The sequence below is a fragment of the Pristiophorus japonicus genome, chromosome 9 (genome assembly GCF_044704955.1).
Source record: "Pristiophorus japonicus isolate sPriJap1 chromosome 9, sPriJap1.hap1, whole genome shotgun sequence".
NCBI classification, from domain to species: Eukaryota; Metazoa; Chordata; class Chondrichthyes; family Pristiophoridae; genus Pristiophorus; species Pristiophorus japonicus.
In genome coordinates, this window is record NC_091985.1 from 10,803,312 (window position 1) to 10,822,656 (window position 19,345).

General features: G+C 43.7%; 1 protein-coding gene across 1 annotated transcript in view; it reads left to right on the forward strand.

The window, feature by feature from the left end:
- Window positions 1-19,345, forward strand: part of LOC139272935 (collagen alpha-1(XII) chain-like) — a 317,348-nt gene that overhangs the window by 10,246 nt on the left and 287,757 nt on the right. The window contains exons 2-3 of the mRNA XM_070889065.1: window positions 5,474-5,581; window positions 13,753-13,869. Of these exons, the coding sequence (XP_070745166.1) occupies window positions 5,509-5,581; window positions 13,753-13,869 (190 nt within the window). The 5' untranslated portion in view covers window positions 5,474-5,508. The remainder of the gene's footprint in view (window positions 1-5,473; window positions 5,582-13,752; window positions 13,870-19,345) is intronic.

Genomic DNA, 19,345 nt, shown 5'->3' on the forward strand with positions numbered 1-19,345 from the left:
CACATAAGGAGATATTAGGACAGGTGACTTGAAGCTTGGTCAAAGAGGTAGATTTTAAGGAGCATCTTAAAGGAGGAGAGGTAGCGAGGCGGAGAGGTTTAGGGAGGGAATTCTTGACTTTGGGGCCGAGGCAGCTGAAAGCACGGCCGGCAATGGTGGAGTGAAGGAAAATCGGGGATGCGCAAGAGGCCAGAATTGGAGGAGAGCAGAGATCTCGGAGGGTTGCAGGGCTGGAGGAGGTTACAGAGATAGGGAGGGGTGAGATTTGAACATACGAATAATAATTTCACAATCCAGGCGTAGGCTGGTAAACAGATCAACAATGGAGTAAAACTGCCTCCAACACCTCAGATAAAAAAAGTGGCAGATACATGGGCTCTATTTCATGACTAGCTTAGGGTCAGAGTTGAGAGGTCGCATCTCAGGTCACAGTTGAGAGGTCGCATCTCAGATAAATGTAAGGAGGTCAACTTCAGGTCGATGTTCAGAGGTCAGGCCTAAGGTGGAGGTGGTTATAAATAAGTATATATGTAGGACCAGGACTACAAGAAGTAACTTGTTCCCTTACAATGCTCATGATCTGATCCAGTTTCTCACCAATGGCCAAAACACTATCAGATTTGTTTTTTCTTGATCAGACAGGTTCAGGAACCTCCCTGACATTTACCCAGGACAATGGTCTCATTTATTTTCTCATTGCATATGGTTACTCTGTGCGCCAACCCCTCCCGTACCTCTTTGAGCTCTGTGTGACTTCTACACTGTCCTGCCTTCCCTAACGCCTTTAGCTTTTTTGAATAGTTACAAGATATAAAGTGCCAAGACTTTAATGGGAACATTTGAATAACGGACAGCCTTAGTGGCTGGTGTATCATTTATTCTGCTCAGGTCACTAAATCGTGTTTGAGAATCTATCTCAGCTCAAGCATGCACACGCTCACTATATTTAGGTGTCAGCCGTGGCTCAGGGTAGCACTCTCGCCTCTGAGTCAGGAGGTTGTTGGTTCAAGTCCCATTCCAGGGACATAATCTAGGCTGACACTGCAAGGAAGTACAGAGGGAGCATTTCACTGTCGGAGATAGAAACATGGAAACATAGAAATTAGGTGCAGGAGCAGGCCATTCGGCCCTTCGAGCCTGCACCGCCATTCAATGAGATCATGGCTGATCATTCCCTCAGTACCCCTTTCCTGCTTTCTCTCCATACCCCTTGATCCCTTTGGCCGTAAGGGCCATATCTAACTCCCTTTTGAATATATCTAACGAACTGGCCTCAATTTCTGCGGTAGAGAATTCCACAGGTTAACCACTCTCTGAGTGAAGAAGTTTCTCCTCATCTCGGTCCTAAATGGCTTACCCCTTATTCTTAGACTGTGACCCCTGGTTCTGGAACTCCCCAGCTACGGGAACATTCTTCCTGCCTCTAACCTGTCCAATCCCATCAGAATTTTATATGTTTCTATGAGATCCCCTCTCATTCTTCAAAACTACAGTGGATACAAGCCCAGTTGATCCAGTTTCTCCTCATATGTCAGTCCTGCCATCCCAGGAATCAATCTGGTGAACCCTTGCTGTACTCCCTCAATAGCAAGAATGTTCTTCCTCAGATTAGGGGACTAAAACTGAACACAATATTCCAGGTGTGGCCTCACCAAGGCTCTATACAACTGCAGTAAGACCTCGCTGCTCCTATACTCAAATCCTCTAGCTATGAAGGCCAACATTTCATTTGCCTTCTTCACCGCCTGCTGTACCTGCATGCCAAACTTCAATGACTGATGTACCATGACACCCCGGTCTCGTTGCACCTCCTCTTTTCCTAATCTGTCACCATTCAGATAATATTCTGTCTTCCTGTTTTTGCCACCAAAGTGGATAACCTCACATTTATCCACATTATACTGCATCTGCCATGCATTTGCCCACTCACCTAACCTGTCCAAGTCACCCTGCAGTCTCTTAGCATCCTCCTCAAAGCTCACACCGCCACCCAGCTTAGTGTCATCTGCAAACTTGGAGATATTACACTCAATTCCTTCATCTAAATCATTGATGTATATTGTAAATAGCTGGGGTCCCAGCACTGAACCCAGCGGCACCCCACTGGCCACTGCCTGCCATTCTGAAAAGGACCCATTTATTCTGACTCTTTGCTTCCTGTCTGCCAACCAGTTCTCTATCCACGTTAATACATTACCCTCAATACATTGTGCTTTAATTTTGCACACTAATCTCTTGTGTGGGACCTTGTCAAAAGCCTTTTGAAAGTACAAATACACCACATCCACTAGTTCTCCCTTGTCCACTCTACTAGTTACATCCTCAAAAAATTCTAGACGATTTGTCAAGCATGATTACCCTTTCATAAATCCATGCTGACTTGGACCAATCCTGACACCGCTTTCCAAATGCGCTGCTATTTCATCTTTAATAATTGATTCCAACATTTTCCCCACCACCGATGTCAGGCTAACCAGTCTATAATTCTCCGCTTTCTCTCTCCCTCGTTTTTTAAAAAGTGGTGTTACATTAGCTACCCTCCAGTCCATAGGAACTGATCCAGAGTCAATAGAATGTTGGAAAATGATCACCAATGCATCCACTATTTCTAGGGCCACTTCCTTAAGTACTCTGTGATGCAGCCTATTAGGCCCTGGGGATTTATCAGCCTTCAACTCCATCAATTTCCCTAACACAATTTCCTGACTAATAAGGATTTCCTTCAGTTCCTTCTTTTCGCTCGACCCTCAAACCTCTAATATTTCCGGAAGGTTATTTGTGTCTTCCTTAGTGAAGACAGATCCAAAGTATTTGTTCAATTGGTCTGCCATTTCTTTGTTCCCCATTATAAAACAATATCTTTTCGATGTTTAACCCCGCCTGCCCTCTGAAGTGATGTAAAAAATCCTGTGGCACTATTTGAAGAAGAGCAGGGGAGTTATCCCCGATGCCCTGGATAATATTTTTCTCTCAATCAATATCACAAAAACAGATTATCTGGTCATTATCACATTGCTGTTTGTGGGAGTTTGCTGTGCATAAATTGGTTATTGCATTACAACAATGACTACACTTCAAAAGTGCTTCATTGGCTGTAATGTGCTTTGGGACATCCTGAGGTTGTGAAAGACGCTATCTAAATGCAAGTCTTTCTTTTATGCACATTCAAATAGTGCACACATGCACGCGCATAGATTAATTTGCACACAAGTGCGTGTGCGTCTGCTCACACACAGACACCTACATTGGAAATTGGCAGAGCGCAAAGTGTCAAGTTGGTGATAGAAAATAGGGAAAGTTGATCATATTGAATGGTAGTGCAGGCTCGAAGGGCAGAATGGCCTACTCCTGCACCTATTTTCTATGTTTCTATACCCACACAGGATAAAAAAATTGATGGGATGGTCACAGAGATATGGGCAGGATGTGGATGGTTTTTCAATGTTTAAATAGGCGCTTGCCAACATTTGGGAAGTGTTTGGAGTGTGATCTCTAAGCAGCAAGGACAATCGTGGGTTGCAAACTCTTAAATCTTGTGGAACTAGACTTATTTCAAAGAGGCAGACGCATTAAAACAAGTCACAGGATGATCATTCCTACCGATTCAGACTTGTGTGAATATATGTGTGTACGTGACATGAATTGCATTGCAGCGGAACAGAGTGCAGCGTTTGGATTTCCAAAGGACGAACGGGTTTAGCTACAGAAAATAGGGAAAGTTGATCATATTGAATGGTAGTGCAGGCTCGAAGGGACGAATGGCCTAATCCTGCACCTATTTTCTATGTTTCTATACCCACACAGGATAACTGTTGTTTTGATAATTGCGGCATGCTTTAAAAGAAGCACTCAGAGCTCAGTGAGCTGACAGCTCCCACATGAGACGGTGCCAACCAAGAGTCGTTTGCACCCAAGCAGAACCTGACTCATGCCTAACCCGATCCAGAGAGCAACAATTATCAAATAATGCAGCCCCTTGAGATTGTCACAGTAATTCAATGCTTGAAGCTTTCACTATATTGCAGCAGCGGAACCCATACAGGCACAGACTTAAAGGAATCGTTTGCATTTCATTCGACATGCAAATAGCTAACTATGAACAACAACATTTTTTTGAGGCCTTACGCAATGTGGAATTTTTCTTCTTCTATCCAACTCCCTTTTTCTGGAAAATTGACTTGTGTTACTGGGGTCCATTTGTGGTAGTTACTTTCTGGTATTCAAGGCAATTGTGAGCCTCAACATTAAGTGTTATTAGGCTATTCCATCGTGTGTGTGTGTGTGTGTGACTGGGTGTGTATGTGACTGTCTGTGTGACTAGGTGTGTATGTGACTGTGTGTGTGTGACTGGGTATGTATGTGAGCATTTGTGTGTGTGTGTGACTGGGTGCATGCGCGAGTATTTGTGTGTATGTGACTGGGTGTGTATGTCAGCATTTGTGTGTGTGTGTGTGACCGGGTGTGTGTGCGAGCATATCTTTGTATGTGAGTGTTTGTTTTGTGTGTGTGTGTGTGAGCGTTTGTGTGGCTGTCTTTATGTGTGTGTGTTTGCATTTATGTGTGGGCTTGTGTGTATATGCGCATATCTGTCTGTATGTGTGTTTATGCGTCTGTATGTGTGTGTGTGTGTTTTTGCATCTGAGTGTATGTGTGTGAAGTTGCGTCTGTCTTTATGTGTGTGTGTTTGTGTGTCTGTCTGTATGTGTGTGTGAAGTTGGTCTGACTGTATGTGTGTGTTTGTGTGGCTGTATGTATGTATGTGTGTATTTGCGTCTGTCTGTATGTGTGTGCATGTGAGTCCGTCTGTATGTGTGTGTGTATGTGCGTCTGTATGTGAAGTTGCATCTGTCTATATGTGTGTGAAGTTGTGTCTGTCTGTATGTATGTGCGTCTGTTTGTATGTATGGGCACCTGCCTGTATATGTGTATGAGCATCTATCTGTATGTGTGTGTGTATGAGCGCCTGTCTGTATGTGTGTGTGTATGAGCATCTGCCTGTATGTTTGTCTGAGCGTCTGTCTGTACGTGTGTGTAGGAGCATCTGTCTGTATGTGTGTATGTGTGTATGAGCGTCTGTCTATACGTGTGTGTATGAGCGTCTGTCTGTATGTGTGTGTGTATGAGCGTCTGTATGTGTGTGTATGAGCATCTGTCTGTATGTGTGTGTGTATGAGTATCTGTCTGTGTGTATGAGCATCTGTCTGTATGTGTGTGTGTATGAACGTCTGTCTGTCTGTGTGTATGAGCGTCTGTTTGTCTGTATGTGTGTATTAGCGTCTGTCTGTATGTGTGTGTGTATGAGCATCTGTTTGTCTGTATGTGTGTATGAGCGTCTGTCTGTATGTGTGTGTGTATATTAGAGTCAAGCCCACTCCTGGCTACCCACCGAGCCACGGCAGCCACTAGCTGAGCCCATTCCTATATCTGACTGGCTCTCCTCACCGTCTGACAAGTGTTTCTCTTCTCTTTCCAGATTCATTCATGCACTCGTGAGTCCAGCAAGCGAATATGAAGAGTAGGCTGTGCCTAGCAGTTGCTGCTCTCCTCGCAGCTCTATTTGCACCCTCGGTAGAAGCTCAAGGTAATGCCTCATTCCTCTTCGGCCACTCCTGCACAGAGATGGTGCAGGACCAGTGTCCGCAGGCTAATCCATGATGACCACCAGCTCTTTCTGCTTTTCCTAGCTGATTTATTTTAGCTCTGCAATATAATCCTCCTGAAGGTTGTGTGCAAATCAAAACAATCTTCAATTTAACTTTTCCTTTAATAGGTTCAATGGAATTTTGCTTCTTAATAACAGATCGATTTCTAATTATAGCATTCTGTATCTTTCTGACAATGGTTGTGTTTTTATGTTAATAATTTGATTACCTTTCGCATGGTGTATACAACCCCGCAGTAACAACAGTAATACATGTCTTTATATTGTTGCACTGGTAAATGCTCAGTGCTATTCGCCTGATCCCTTCAGAACAGTGAGAATAGTTCGTGGGAGGAACAATCGCCACATGCATTCAGCTTGCATGCACTTTGTGTTCAACAGTGACGCGTTAATAATGTTATTCTAAAGATGATTTAGTAATGATGCTTTAATTTGCTTTTCTTCTCCAAACAAATGGATACTATAGGGTTAGACTTCCTCTATGGGAGACACTGTATATGCAACATTGCACAGTGAAACGATCTCCTTATATTTACGATGCCTTGGAAATTTACTAGAATCAAAGACCAGAGACAATCTTCCCGCTGTGCTTACAGAGTCACTAACACACACACAGACCAGAGAATCTTCCCGCTGTGTTTATAGTGTCACTAACACACACACACACAGACCAGAGACAATATTTCTACTGTGCTTACAATGTCACTGACACACACACACACAGACCAGAGAATCTTCCCGCTGTGTTTACAGTGTCACTAACACACACACACACAGACCAGAGAGAATCTTTCTACTGTGCTTACAATGTCACTGACACACACACACACACAGACCAGAGAGAATCTTCCCGCTGTGTTTAGTGTCACTAACACACACACAGACCAGAATCTTCCCGCTGTGCTTACAGTGTCACTGACACACACACAGACCAGAATCTTCCCGCTGTGTTTACAGTGTCACTAACACACACACACAGACCAGAGAGAATCTTTCTACTGTGCTTACAATGTCACTGACACACACACACACACACACACACAGACCAGAGAGAATCTTCCCGCTGTGTTTTCAGTGTCACTAACACACACACACACAGACCAGAATCTTCCCGCTGTGCTTACAGTGTCACTGACACACACACACAGACCAGAATTTTCCCGCTGTGTTTACAGTCACTGACACACACACACAGACCAGAGAGAATCTTCCCGCTGTGTTTAGTGTCACTAACATACACACACACACACATACACAGACCAGAATCTTCCCGCTGTGTTTACAATGTCACTGACACACACACAGACCAGAGAGAATCGTCCCGCTGTGCTTACAGTGTCACTAACACACACACACAGACACCAGAATCTTCCCGCTGTGTTTACAGTGTCACTGACAGACACAGACAGAACAGAGAGAATCTTTCCGCTGTGTTTACAATGTCACTAACATACACAGATCAGACACAAATCTGCATAAAATACAGTGCTTAAATAATACGCTAAATGTGATTCAAATATATAGATCAGAATAAGGCTAGATTTCATAATTATTTTGAGAAAATGGCACAAATTCACGTTGTTTTCTGTGTCATTGCCAACCTAATATATTATTTACAAAATGAGGCAGTGACCTGCAGACATTAACGTGTGAGACTATTTAGCCCTTTGTTGTAACTTTGTTATAAAAAATATAGCCACAGTTAGCATTCTCCAAACCAAAGCACGGCGAATTTCACATATATACCATCTCCTTCAAAGCCACTGGTTGAAATGGGGAATAACGGCAGTCAAGATGCTGACAAACATTATAGCAATGTCTTCACAGCATCTTAATTGAAATAATATACATATGGTTTGTTTTAATGATGAAGTCTAAAAGTACCGATTTCCCCCTGCCTTTGTCACATGCAAAATTAAGATAACGTTTTGTCCTATAATGTTTATGACTCGCGAGGAGCACCGCGGTTGGAGAAATCGGGAGAATCTTAGTAATACTATTACACTGCTGTGTACAGTCACCTATCGGAACCACTAAATATTTTATGATACATTTATATAGAATACTAATGCCCTTATAATACATTTATATACATTAAATTGCTTCATACACGGATTAAAACTTCATATAATCTTACAGCACAAGAGGCCATTTGGCTCTTCGTGTCTGTGCCGGCTCTTTGAAAGGGCAATCCAATTAGTCCCACTCCCCAACTCTAGCCCCGAAGCCCTGAACATGTTTCCATTACAAGTATACATCCAATTCCCTTTTGAAAGTTACAATTGAATCTGTTTCCACCACCCTGTCAGGCAGTGCGTTCCAGGTCACAATATCTTCTCTTACCAATGATCTTAAATCTGTGTCCTTTATTTACGGACCCTTCCACCAGTTTAAAGTTTCTCCTTCTTTGCTGAATACACCCTCCCCATACACAGGGCTGAATGAACACATCAGTAAATAAATACATGGACCAATAACCGTTTCAAGGCAGAAGTCATGGCAACAAAATTGATGGGATGGTCACAGAGATAGTAGCAGGATGTGGATGGTTTTTCAATGTTTAAATAGGCGCTTGCCAACATTTGGGAAATGTTTGGAGTGTGATCTCTAAGCAGCAAGGACAATCGCGGGTTGCAAACTCTTGTGGAACTAGACTTTTTTCAAAGAGGCAGACGCATTAAAACAAGTCACAGGATGATCATTCCTACCGATTCAGACTTGTGTGAATATATGTGTGTACGTGACATGAATTGCATTGCAGCGGAACAGAGTGCAGCGTTTGGATTTCCAAAGGACGAACGGGTTTAGCTACATAACCTCCTCTCATGCAACCTCCGGAAACATGAAGACACAAAGTCCCAGCTGCAAACTATCAATATATTTTTTTCAACATGCACGAATGAAGATGCACTTGAGGTCATCGCGTTGATTGACGGAGCAACAGCAAAGGAAGGCAGGAAACTCTGATGCGGTCCGTGCAAAGGGGGAAAGACCATGAACACGGGATTGGGAGCGAGAGCCCGGGCTGCGCGCTCCAGTTGAGGCTTGAGTTGCGCGCTTTCGCGGGGACGCGCTTGCGAGAGGAGTCATCCTGGGCACAGGACAGATCGAATATCCTGGTGGGAGCAAAGTTTGTGCTCGGAGATATATTCCCCCTCCCCTCTAAATTATTTTCCAGTCTGTGGGGGCGGGGGGGGGGGGGGTGTATAAACATTAAGAAAACTACTTTCAAAGTAGCATCTCGAAAATAGAAATTGTAACATTTCAAAAAAAATATTAAATACATTTTCTATAATTATATACAGAATTACAGCCTAGCCTCGATGCAGAGTCTGGAGAATTAGTTGCTGATCGTAGCTGAATGATTCGCATCATTTTAGCGGAGGCGATAACCTGTTTAAACGTGGGTTAACGTCTGTGTTAATGCGGAAAGTCGCGCGAATGCGCTCAGCGTTTGCCCAGGACTATCAGCAGCAGGAATTTCTGGACTTGAGGAGGGGGGGAAAAAACACACACACACAAAAACGAGTGATTGTACAAAATTCGTCATGGGCGGTGGCGCAAACAGTATCGGCTCGGCGTCCCATTATGCAGTCAACGGACCTGCGTATAACAGGCGGCCGTTACGATACCGCCCGCGACGCCCCACCGCCCGAGACGAATTTCTCAATTCACAAGCCTGCAGTGTGATTCTGTTACGTCGTTGTGGCTACACACGCAGAATAATTCTTTGTAAAGAACATGATGCACAGACTTTCCCCAACCATCCACGCACACAGAGTGAGGCCAGGGCTAGGCGTGTTGCGCCCGATTTCGGGAGGTGGGTGGGGGCGAACGATTTGTGCCATCTTAACCAGCTTAAAATTTCCGTCGGATTTTCCATCGCTGTCGAAACGCAGAGCCACGCCCCTAACCCGCCGGGAGTTTCTCGAGTGAGCATCGGCGGGATTGACACAGAGCGGGGGGCGTGGCGGCCAGCCCTCTCCCCCCACCCCGGGGTCACTGACTGGACAGGTGTCGGTGAAAGTCTGGACGCTAAGACTGACTCTCATCCCTCTGCGATACATTTGCCCCAATTTTAAAAAACAGACCCAGGTTGGTAACGCTGCTTTTATTTCCACCTAACAATATTTTAACGACAAGAAGAATAAATTGCTATTTAAAAATAAACATTTGCTCAGTTCAGTTTTGTCTGCCTTTGCATAAAATTTGTCCTGAGCTGCAGATCTTGGAAACAAGAAGGATATTTTACAATGGTATTTTGTCTTGCTTCGTCCTGGACACTAACACCAGAATGAGTTGCAAGTGACATTTATTTTGCTCACCTCAGATATTAACTGGGCTTGTGCATGTGAATTTAATCCCTGTATAAGTGATGTGTCGTATCAAATCAAATAATAGCATGTTTAACACACCTTGCACTTTTGGGCTGCATGGCATTTTATTTTAAATAAGGGATCAACTCAGTAGAATTATTTATTATGTTTGATTTATTTTTTTTGCAACCAAAGCTAATAACAAGAGTTAAATAAATATAGACGACTCCCAGCAGAATGTAAACTGTAATGCACGTGTCCCCCCTTGCACCGACCAGATAAACATAGCTACACCAATGCACAGCGCATGTGCACCTCAAGAATGGGAATATCATTATAAAATATGTGGAAAAGTCTTCTGTGTTCAAGCTTTCATTGTGTGAGGGTGGAAGCACGTCTTACTGCGACTCCGTTTCGATCTGCATGACTGTGAGACTAATTATTGTGATCAACCATTCTCTAATCAAAGAGTTTAATTTTCCATTTGTGTCCCAACGTTTTATTTTTCCTCGTACATTTTGTTGCAGTGCTTCTGTATGTAGAGGGAGTCCTGTATTTTGCGAGTGACATGGGGGCAGGGACGGAAGCAGGTTGAGAATCTACAAGGAGAAGGGTATACCGAATGAAGGCTAAAACTGGGGTTCAATTTTAACCTAATCTGCCCATTGGGAAAACTGAGCCGATCAGCTGCAACCCGGCTTTTACCCCCACCGGATTTTACTCTCCATTGAAGTCACTGGAGAGCAATATTGGACGGGGTGTAAAGCATGGCAACAGGAGGAGGCCATTCAGCCCCTCCAGCCTGTTCTGCAGATCAGTTAGATCATGGCTGACGTTCCCTTTAAGCTGCGTTGTCGCGCAACGCTCCAGAGATCCCACGCAGTCGGCTTTTCAATGCAAAATCCACGCATGGGCGGTATTTTGAATGACCAGTGCAGCCCCTTAAAGAGGCCGTGCAACCCAAAAATAATTAAGGGAACACTGATCATGGCTGATCTCTACCTTAACTCCATCTACTTTCCTTGACTCCGTAACCCTTAATACTCTTGCTCAACAAAAATCTATCAATCTCAATTCTAAAATGTTCACTTGGCCTCCAGCCTCAACAGTTTTTTGGGGGGAAGAGTTCCAGATTTCCACGACCCTTTGTGTGAAGAAATGCTTCCTGACATCACCCCTGAACGGTCTGGCTCTAATTTGAAGGTTATGCCCCTTGTTCTGGACTCCCCCACCAGAGGAAATAGTTTCTCTCTATCTACCCTATCAGATCCTTTAATCATCTTAAAACCGATGTTCCGCCCGATCCCAGGGGTTTCCGGCCAAGTGATTTCGATTAAAATGACCTAGTTGCTGGTGTGTGGCACGCGAGGGTATGGGGACCCATAGAAGGTGAAATACAGGCGGACCCTGATTACACTACAGAAGCACTGTTGTTCGCAACACCTGCGTTTCTTTGTGAAGGTCCCCGTGAATGTCTTGCAGTGTCTCTGGCTGTGGATTATGTGACTGTGAAAAGCTTGCCTGTTCAAATGTTGTGATTGTTTGAGCAACGCCCGGCGAGAGTTTTCTCAAACACCAGCAGGTGTTTTGAAGACTGCCAGTGTGGCCTGGTGTACACATTAACAAAATCTTCTCCTGATTTCTTTCAATACAGAAGCTTTAGCAAATTATCAGAAGATCATACAAGCCTTGTGTGTGTGTGTGCATCTTTTTGTAGTTGGATTAACTTTTTTTTAGGTCAAGCCGGTGTTTAGCACAGAGGGCCATTCACCTTCGTTGCTTAACTAGTAATAAAAATTGTTTTTAAAATAAGTTAAACTTAGCATTTTGTGTTCGTATTACAGACCTTAAAAAATAATCACAACTTTCTACCATTCCCTTTTATTTTGATACCAGACCTACAATGATAATAATTTATTAAATATTAAAATATATCAATTAAAAAAACGATGATCAATGCAGTGCAACTTCAACCAATGTAACGAATAGGGAGAATTCCCATTGCTACTAAAATACACAAGAACATAAGAATTAGGAGCAGGAGTGGGCCATACAGCTCCTCGAGCCTGCTCCGCCATTCAATAAGATCTTGGCTGATCTTCTACCTCAACTCCACTTTCCCACCTGATCCCCATATCCCTTGATTCCTCTAGAGTCTAAAAATCTATCTATTTCAGCGTTGAATATACTCAATGACTCAGCTTCCAAAGCCCTTTGGGGCAGAGAATTCCAAAGATTCGCAACCCTCTGAGTGAAGAAATTCCTCCTCATCTCAGTATTAAATAACCGACCCCTGATCCTGAGTCTATGCCCCATAGTTCTAGACTCTCAAGTCAGGGGAAACAATCTCTAAGCATCTACCGTATCAATTCCCTTCGGAGTATTAAATATTTCAATGCGATCATCTCTTATTCTTCTAAACTCCAGAGAGTATAAGCCCAATCTACTCAATCTCTCGTTATAGGACAACCCTCTCCTCCCAGGAATTAATCTAGTGAATCTTCATTGCATCGCCTCCAAGGCAAATAAGGAGCCCAAAACTGTGCACAGTCATCATAGGTGGTCCCTCGAAACGAGGATGACTTGCTTCCACACCAAAAAAAGGACGAGTTCACTGGTGTTTCAATGAAGGACCCGAACTACATCCTGAAGGGTGGAAGATGCCTGTGCATGTATTTTTTAACGTGTGGTGACCTTGCACACCAGCCACCACACGGGCTTGACAGAGCTAGATCTTGGTCCAGTGGCAAGGATTACCCAAGACAACTGGAGACCAGCTCTGCTGCACGGTCCTAGTGTGTACACGTATCACAGTGTGGGTTGGTCCGTGCTGCCCCTGGGCCCCTGGCCCCAAAACTTGTGCCTCCCCTGGGCCCCGATCACGTCCCTCCACGATCTCTCGACGCTCCTTCGCCCCGACCCCATTGCTCCTACTGTATCTGCCCACGCACAAGGTGTGGTCTCACCAAAGCCCTGTAAAACTCAACCAATGTAACTAATATGGAGAATTCCCATCGGCACTAAATGAAGTGCTATAAAGATTTCTTATCTTTTTTTTATCACTTTAAAAAAAACATATAAAACTGCTTCAGTGAAGTAGCTGCAAAATCTGGAATCAAATTATTATTTATTTTGTTGCCGGATGCATTTTTTAAAATTATAGATGAGAAAGACCTTTTGCAATTGATCTTTCAAGATCAGAGGAAGCTCCATTGCAGTCTCTTTCGCTTACTTGACACACTGAAATGGCTAACTTTCAGACAGATGTCAAGAGAAAGTCCATTATTATGGCGAGTAATTTGACAAGCTTTGTATTGAGTGCAGCAAGCATGCAAAAATCAAAACTTGTCCCGAGTTCATTGTTAGATGTTTGCCTATTTGGAGATTGTATCTGTGTACTCGCTCTATTTGTACTTGGGTGTCTTATTAATCATGTTTGATTTTTTTGTTTCGTGCTGGCCAGCCGTGTACTGCCCTGATGGTGCATAGCCAATGTCTTGTGCTCTCCTTGTGCTATTATCGTCAGTATTTATTTGTGTCCTGTTATATGGTCCTCTGTATCTGCCAACAATAGGCATCAAGCTGGAAATGCTTATTGTTGGAAACAAATTTATGCAAAGACGTAGGATTTGAAACACTTAGCTGCCATTCGACTGCCTCTGCTTTTAGCCATTGTAATGTGAACAGTCTTTTCATAAAACAACATTTGATCGGAGAGCGGGGAACCCAGCCGAGATTAACGTCTTTTTTTTTGTAACATTTTTCTCTCCGCAGTGGAGCCTGCTTCACAGCTGAAATTTAAAATTTTAACTGATAGTAGTGTTCAAATGATGTGGAGACGCTCGCCCAGCAAAATACAAGGCTACAGATTAACGTTAGCACCCACGACAGGTGAGTCGACATTCTCTAGTTCCTTTGGAATCCTAATAAACATTAAACGATCGGCTCGTGTGGGGAACGTCGTCTAAAGAAGAGATGGGTCGACCGAAGGGCCTGGCTCTTGTTTTTTTAATTTGTTTATGAGATGTGGGCGTCGCTGGCAAGGCCTGCACTTATTGCCCAACCCTAATTGTCCTTGAGAAGGTGGAAGCTGTCCTAAGCTTGTTGCATGCAGGCAGCCCATCCATGCGCATTGGAGGCCATCGGAGCATTCTTCAATATTTTACACCACGTGTTCCCAGGTCAGATGTAGGACAAAAATTCCCTGTGCTCTACCCAAACAACTAGCCTCAGCCCCAACCCCAATGCACCACCTCCCATGGCACTAGATATGGACTTCTCGATTTCATACACTAGATATCCTTGTGGCTGCTCTGAATGTAATGGACCACGCAGTGCCAAATTTTGTCCAGTTTTATACTGGAGACTTCTACCTACTGAGATTGCTCTGAACCTCATTTCACATAGGGACCCTGACGCTCAGTAGAGAGGAGAGCTTCGGCTTGCTGGGGCTTGTACTCAGCGGTCCGTGAAGAAATTGGAGCTCATAGAATGAAGTTGCACTTCAGGTTGTGTTTTAGGGAGTGCTATGCCATAAATGGTTGTGATTTCTCCTCCCCACAGTTGCACCCTGCCAGAGTAATAGAAAAAAAGAACTTGCATTTATATAGCACCCGTCACAGCCTCAGAACACCCCAATACGCTTTACAGCCAATTAACTACTCTTTAAAGTGTGGTCATAGGATCTAACAGCACAGAAGGAGGCCATTCGGCCCATCGTGCCTGTGCTGGCTCTTTGAAAGAGCGATCCGATTAGTCCCACTCCCCTGCTCTTTCCCCATAAGCCCTGTATCTTTCTCTTTTTCAAGTATTTATCCAATTCCTTTTTGAAAGTTACTATTGAATCTGCTTCCACTGCCCTTTCAGGCCGTGCATTCCAGATCGTAACTGTTATCTCCCCTCTGGTTCTTTTGCCAATTATCTTAAATTTGTATCCTCTGGTTAGCGACCCTCCTGCCCCTAGAAACAGATTGTCTTTATTTATTCTATCAAAACCCTTCATAATTTTGAACACCTCTATTAAACCTCCCCAGAAGCTTCCCTGCTCTAAGAAGAACAATTGCAGCTTCTCTCATCTCTCCAGATAACTGAAGCCCCTCGTCCCTGTTATTCCCCCCCCTTCCTTTCCTGACTGAGATTCTATTGACTTAACTTGAGCCAGTGACTGTTCCCTTGGGTCAGTTAAGAGTCAACCATGTTGGTTGTGGACCTGGAGTCACACAGAGACCAGACCAGGTAAGGACGGCTGATTTCCTTTCCCCAAAGGGCATTGGTGAACCAGTTGCGATTTTACGACAATCCGACAGCCTCATGGTCACTTTTACTGATAACCGATCATTCCAAACTGCCCTGGGCGATTTGAACTCACCTTTAGTCCAAGGCCTCTGGATTACAAATCCAGTAACATAACAACCACACTACCATCAATGTTCTAGCTAAGGTTCGCGCGCGTGGTAGTGTAGTAATCTGAAAGGTCCCGCTTGTCGCTCACCCGCTTTTACATTGTCAATACTGCGCATGCGCCAAAATTTAAAGGGACCGTGCATTAAAAGAAACAGGCTGCACAGAACAAAGTGCAGCTCACAGGGAGCATTGACTCTCATACCCCTATAGTGCGCCCATGTTATAAACCATCTCAATGCTTTGAGAGATCCACTAGTGTACTTACAGCTTTGTTGTAACAGTGATTCCCACTGCGCCATAGAGCTTTGCGTGCACATTCCAGTGATTCTTTGAGTTAGATGTCCCTAGGCTACATTTATGGCACAGAGCTCCTTGAAAAGAAATATGGAAACAATGTAAATGTTTCCTTTTTTTTTGCAAATCACAAATTAAACATGTCAAATTAACAATATGTTTAATGGTGCACAAATATAATAAAAATCTGGTTGCATTTGAACAAGGAAGTGAAATCTGCCGAATGAACTATTTTGTTATTTTTTCCTCTGAATTCTCTCCCTCTTCTGATGGTAATGATTCCCATTCCTTGTTTATTGGTAGCTCTCGGACTTGGCATAAAAACCTATGTGTGTGAGTCTAGTCTGCGGTCTGTGGGATACACAAATTCCCTGAGCCCTAGTGATCTGGCCCATGAAACCCAGAAAATTCACCTCCATTTGTACTTACATTTCTTGTTTGCTGGTTTGAATCTTGTGGGCCTGGACGTTTGAAATGGGCTGGGTTTTGCTTTTTGTTGTACCGTTGCCCCATTGGTGGCTAAATCCTAAAGCAGAACACCGAGATCTACTAGTATGAGCAACTTGAGATAGGTGGCAACTAATGAGAATGTGGGCTTTGCATGTGGTTTCTGAGGCTCTATGGTAGGCACCCAAGTAGGCCTTCAAGGCCAAAGGCTTGGACACCTGAACCTCGACAGTGAAAGTCAGCAAACTATTCCATCATGGGAGGCGGTGGCGGTCTTAGAGACATCAGTAATGAGCCCAATCCTTTCCTCAATCCAAGATCTACAAGTGGGGACATTCCAGGAGGATTTAATGGATGGGGATAAGGAGCGGGAACCATGGCTGATTCTTCCCTCTCTAAACCGGGGACACCAAAGCCAAAATTAGTGCCCTCACCACTGGCCTAGTTGACATCCCATCTAACTCACCACAGACCAGGGGAGCAGGCAGGGAAGCAGAGCTGAGCCCATGATCAGACCAGCCATGATCTTATTGAATAGCGGAGCAGGCTCAAGAGGCCAAATGGCCTACTCCTGCTCCTATTCTTATCAAATCTGAGACCTTCTTGGCCTGTTCAGCTCAGTTACCAAATGTAGGGAGATGAACATCTCAGGGAAGCTGTGCCATAGAAAATATCTCAATGTCAACGAGCACCATTCTGTTGTTTTCTGAAGGAACTTCAGTACATTCCCCTGCCCTGCCTCAAGAAAGCCCTCTGTAACATAAAAGACCTGGCAAAAAATTTGGTGATTCAGGCTTTAGTCATGTAAATTAAATATAATCTGAACATTTTTATTAATGTTAGTAGTAGGAGAATGCTATTTAAATTCAGGCGCTAATGTGTTTATTTCAGGCAGATGAATGTCGTGCTAATGGACTAAATATTCATCCAGCATTACTACTGACTGTGCCATACACTGTGAAAGGGAAGAATCAGTCAATGCCACAGATTGCGTTAATCACCAGTATTAAAAGATGCAGCGCATTCTAAAAAAATCGCATATCGCTTTCAATCACATTGAAATCTATGACTGTGAATGCTAATGGCTCAGTGGGTAGCACACTCTGAGTCACAAGGTTGTGGGTTCAAGTCCCACTCCAGGAACTTGAGCACATAAATCTTGGCTGACACTAGCGCTGAGGGAGTGCCGCACTGTTGGAGGTGTCGTCTTTCGGATGAGATATTAAACCGAGGCCCCGTCTGCCCTCTCAGGTAGATGCAAAAGATCCCATGGCACTATTTCGAAGAAGAGCAGGGGAGTTATCCCTGGTGTCTTGGCCAAAATATTTATCCCACAATCAACATAACTAAATCAAATGATGTGGCCATTATCACATTGCTGCTGGTGTGAGCTAGTTGAGTGCAAAATTGGCTGCTGTGTTTCCCACAGTGCAACAGTGACTACACTCAAATAGTACTTCATTGGCTGTAAAGCATTTTGAGACGTCCAGTGATCGTGAAAGGCGCTATATAAATCCAAGTCTTTCTTTCTTTATTCAGATACTGGCAACATGTTTTTATTTTTTTCTAACCTTGCTCATCTGATAATTAAATATGATTTTGCAGGGAATACATTGTATCTGGGACCAGCACAGAGCAATGGTCCGATGTGAGTTTAGGATGGAAATAGTAACCTCAATTCTCTGAGAATACTCACACCCACCGAGGCCTTGATTGGCAGCAGAGTCTCACGATCGTCCCTTATATCATTTTATTATATAAATCAGTTGTAGAGATTTGTATCTCTTGACATTAGATGACCACATTTAGAGTGATTCAAATTTGTTTTAAATATAGACGAGTTGATCTCCTATGGGATTTCACATGGATAGTGAAAACATAGGAACATCGGAGGAGGCTGTTCAGCTCCATTCAATGAGATTATGCCTGATCTGCATCTTAAATCCATCCATCCACCTTGACTCCATATTATTTTATACCCTTGTCCAACAAAATTCTATCAATCGCAGATTTCAAATTATTAATTGAGCTATTATTAACCTACTGCTTTTTGTGGGAGAGAGTTCCACACTTCTACCACCCTTTGCATGAAGAAGTGTTTCCTAACTTCACTCCTGAATGGCCTGGATCTGATTTTCATGTTATGCCCCCTTGTACTAGGCTCCCCCACCAGCGGAAAAAGATTCTCTCTATCTACCCTATCAGTTCCTTTCAAAATCCTAAAAACCTCAATCAAATCACCATTCAGCCTTTTATAGTCAAGGGAATACAAGCCTACTTTATGTAATCTCTCCTCATAATCTAACCCTTGTAGCCTTGGCATCATTCTGGTGAATTTGCTCTGCACGCCTTCCAAGGCCGATATATCCTTTCTAAGGTACAGTGCTCCAGATTTGGCCTAACCATGGCCTTATAGAACTGCAGCAAAACGTCCTCCCATTTTTATTCAAGCCCTCTAGTTATAAAGGCTAACTTTCCATTAGCTTTTTTGATTATTAAGTGTAGTCTTCAAATGAAGTAGGGTGAGAGAGCAAGGAGATAATTGGAGCAGGATAAAGTGATGTAATTCCGTCACTCTGTAATTGCACCCTCCTCTAATGGTGCTGCCGCTGCACCTCCAGTGGTGGAAGGCTGTAATTAGTGTGACGAGCTTACATAGACATTTCACATTATAAACTTGGACATGGGAAGTTATGATGGTAACTATTGACAGGAAGCTTGTGCAGACGTAAGATTTCTAAAACATCGATGCACAAGAATCATAAATTTGCGGAGCTTGTAATTATCATGCATGTTTTTCGAGCCCTGACTCTTTCTATAGGTGATGGGTGAATTCTGCTTCCTATCCACATATCTGATCAAGGGGTCCCAGTAAGATGAATACCAGATAGGAATGACCTTGCTGGTCCTCATGAGTGTAACTATAACCCCAGGGAGTATAAAAAGAGCTTGAGAGGGATAAGGTGAAATTTGCATTGCACATTTCAAACCGAGAGCGAATCGCTCTCAGGTTCACTGTCTGGACAGCCGATTCACACTGACTCTAGCAGACTTGTTCCCGTTTTGCCATCATGACATGACAGGCGTACCGGAGACAAGGAGGAAGCAGTGGGAAACTCAAGATGTAACCCCTTTTTCCGATGCTGAAATCGTTATCTAAATGCACCCGTGAGAGAAGCACTTGACAAGGCTCCCGACGCTTTGAAGCAGGAGGAATTTTTGC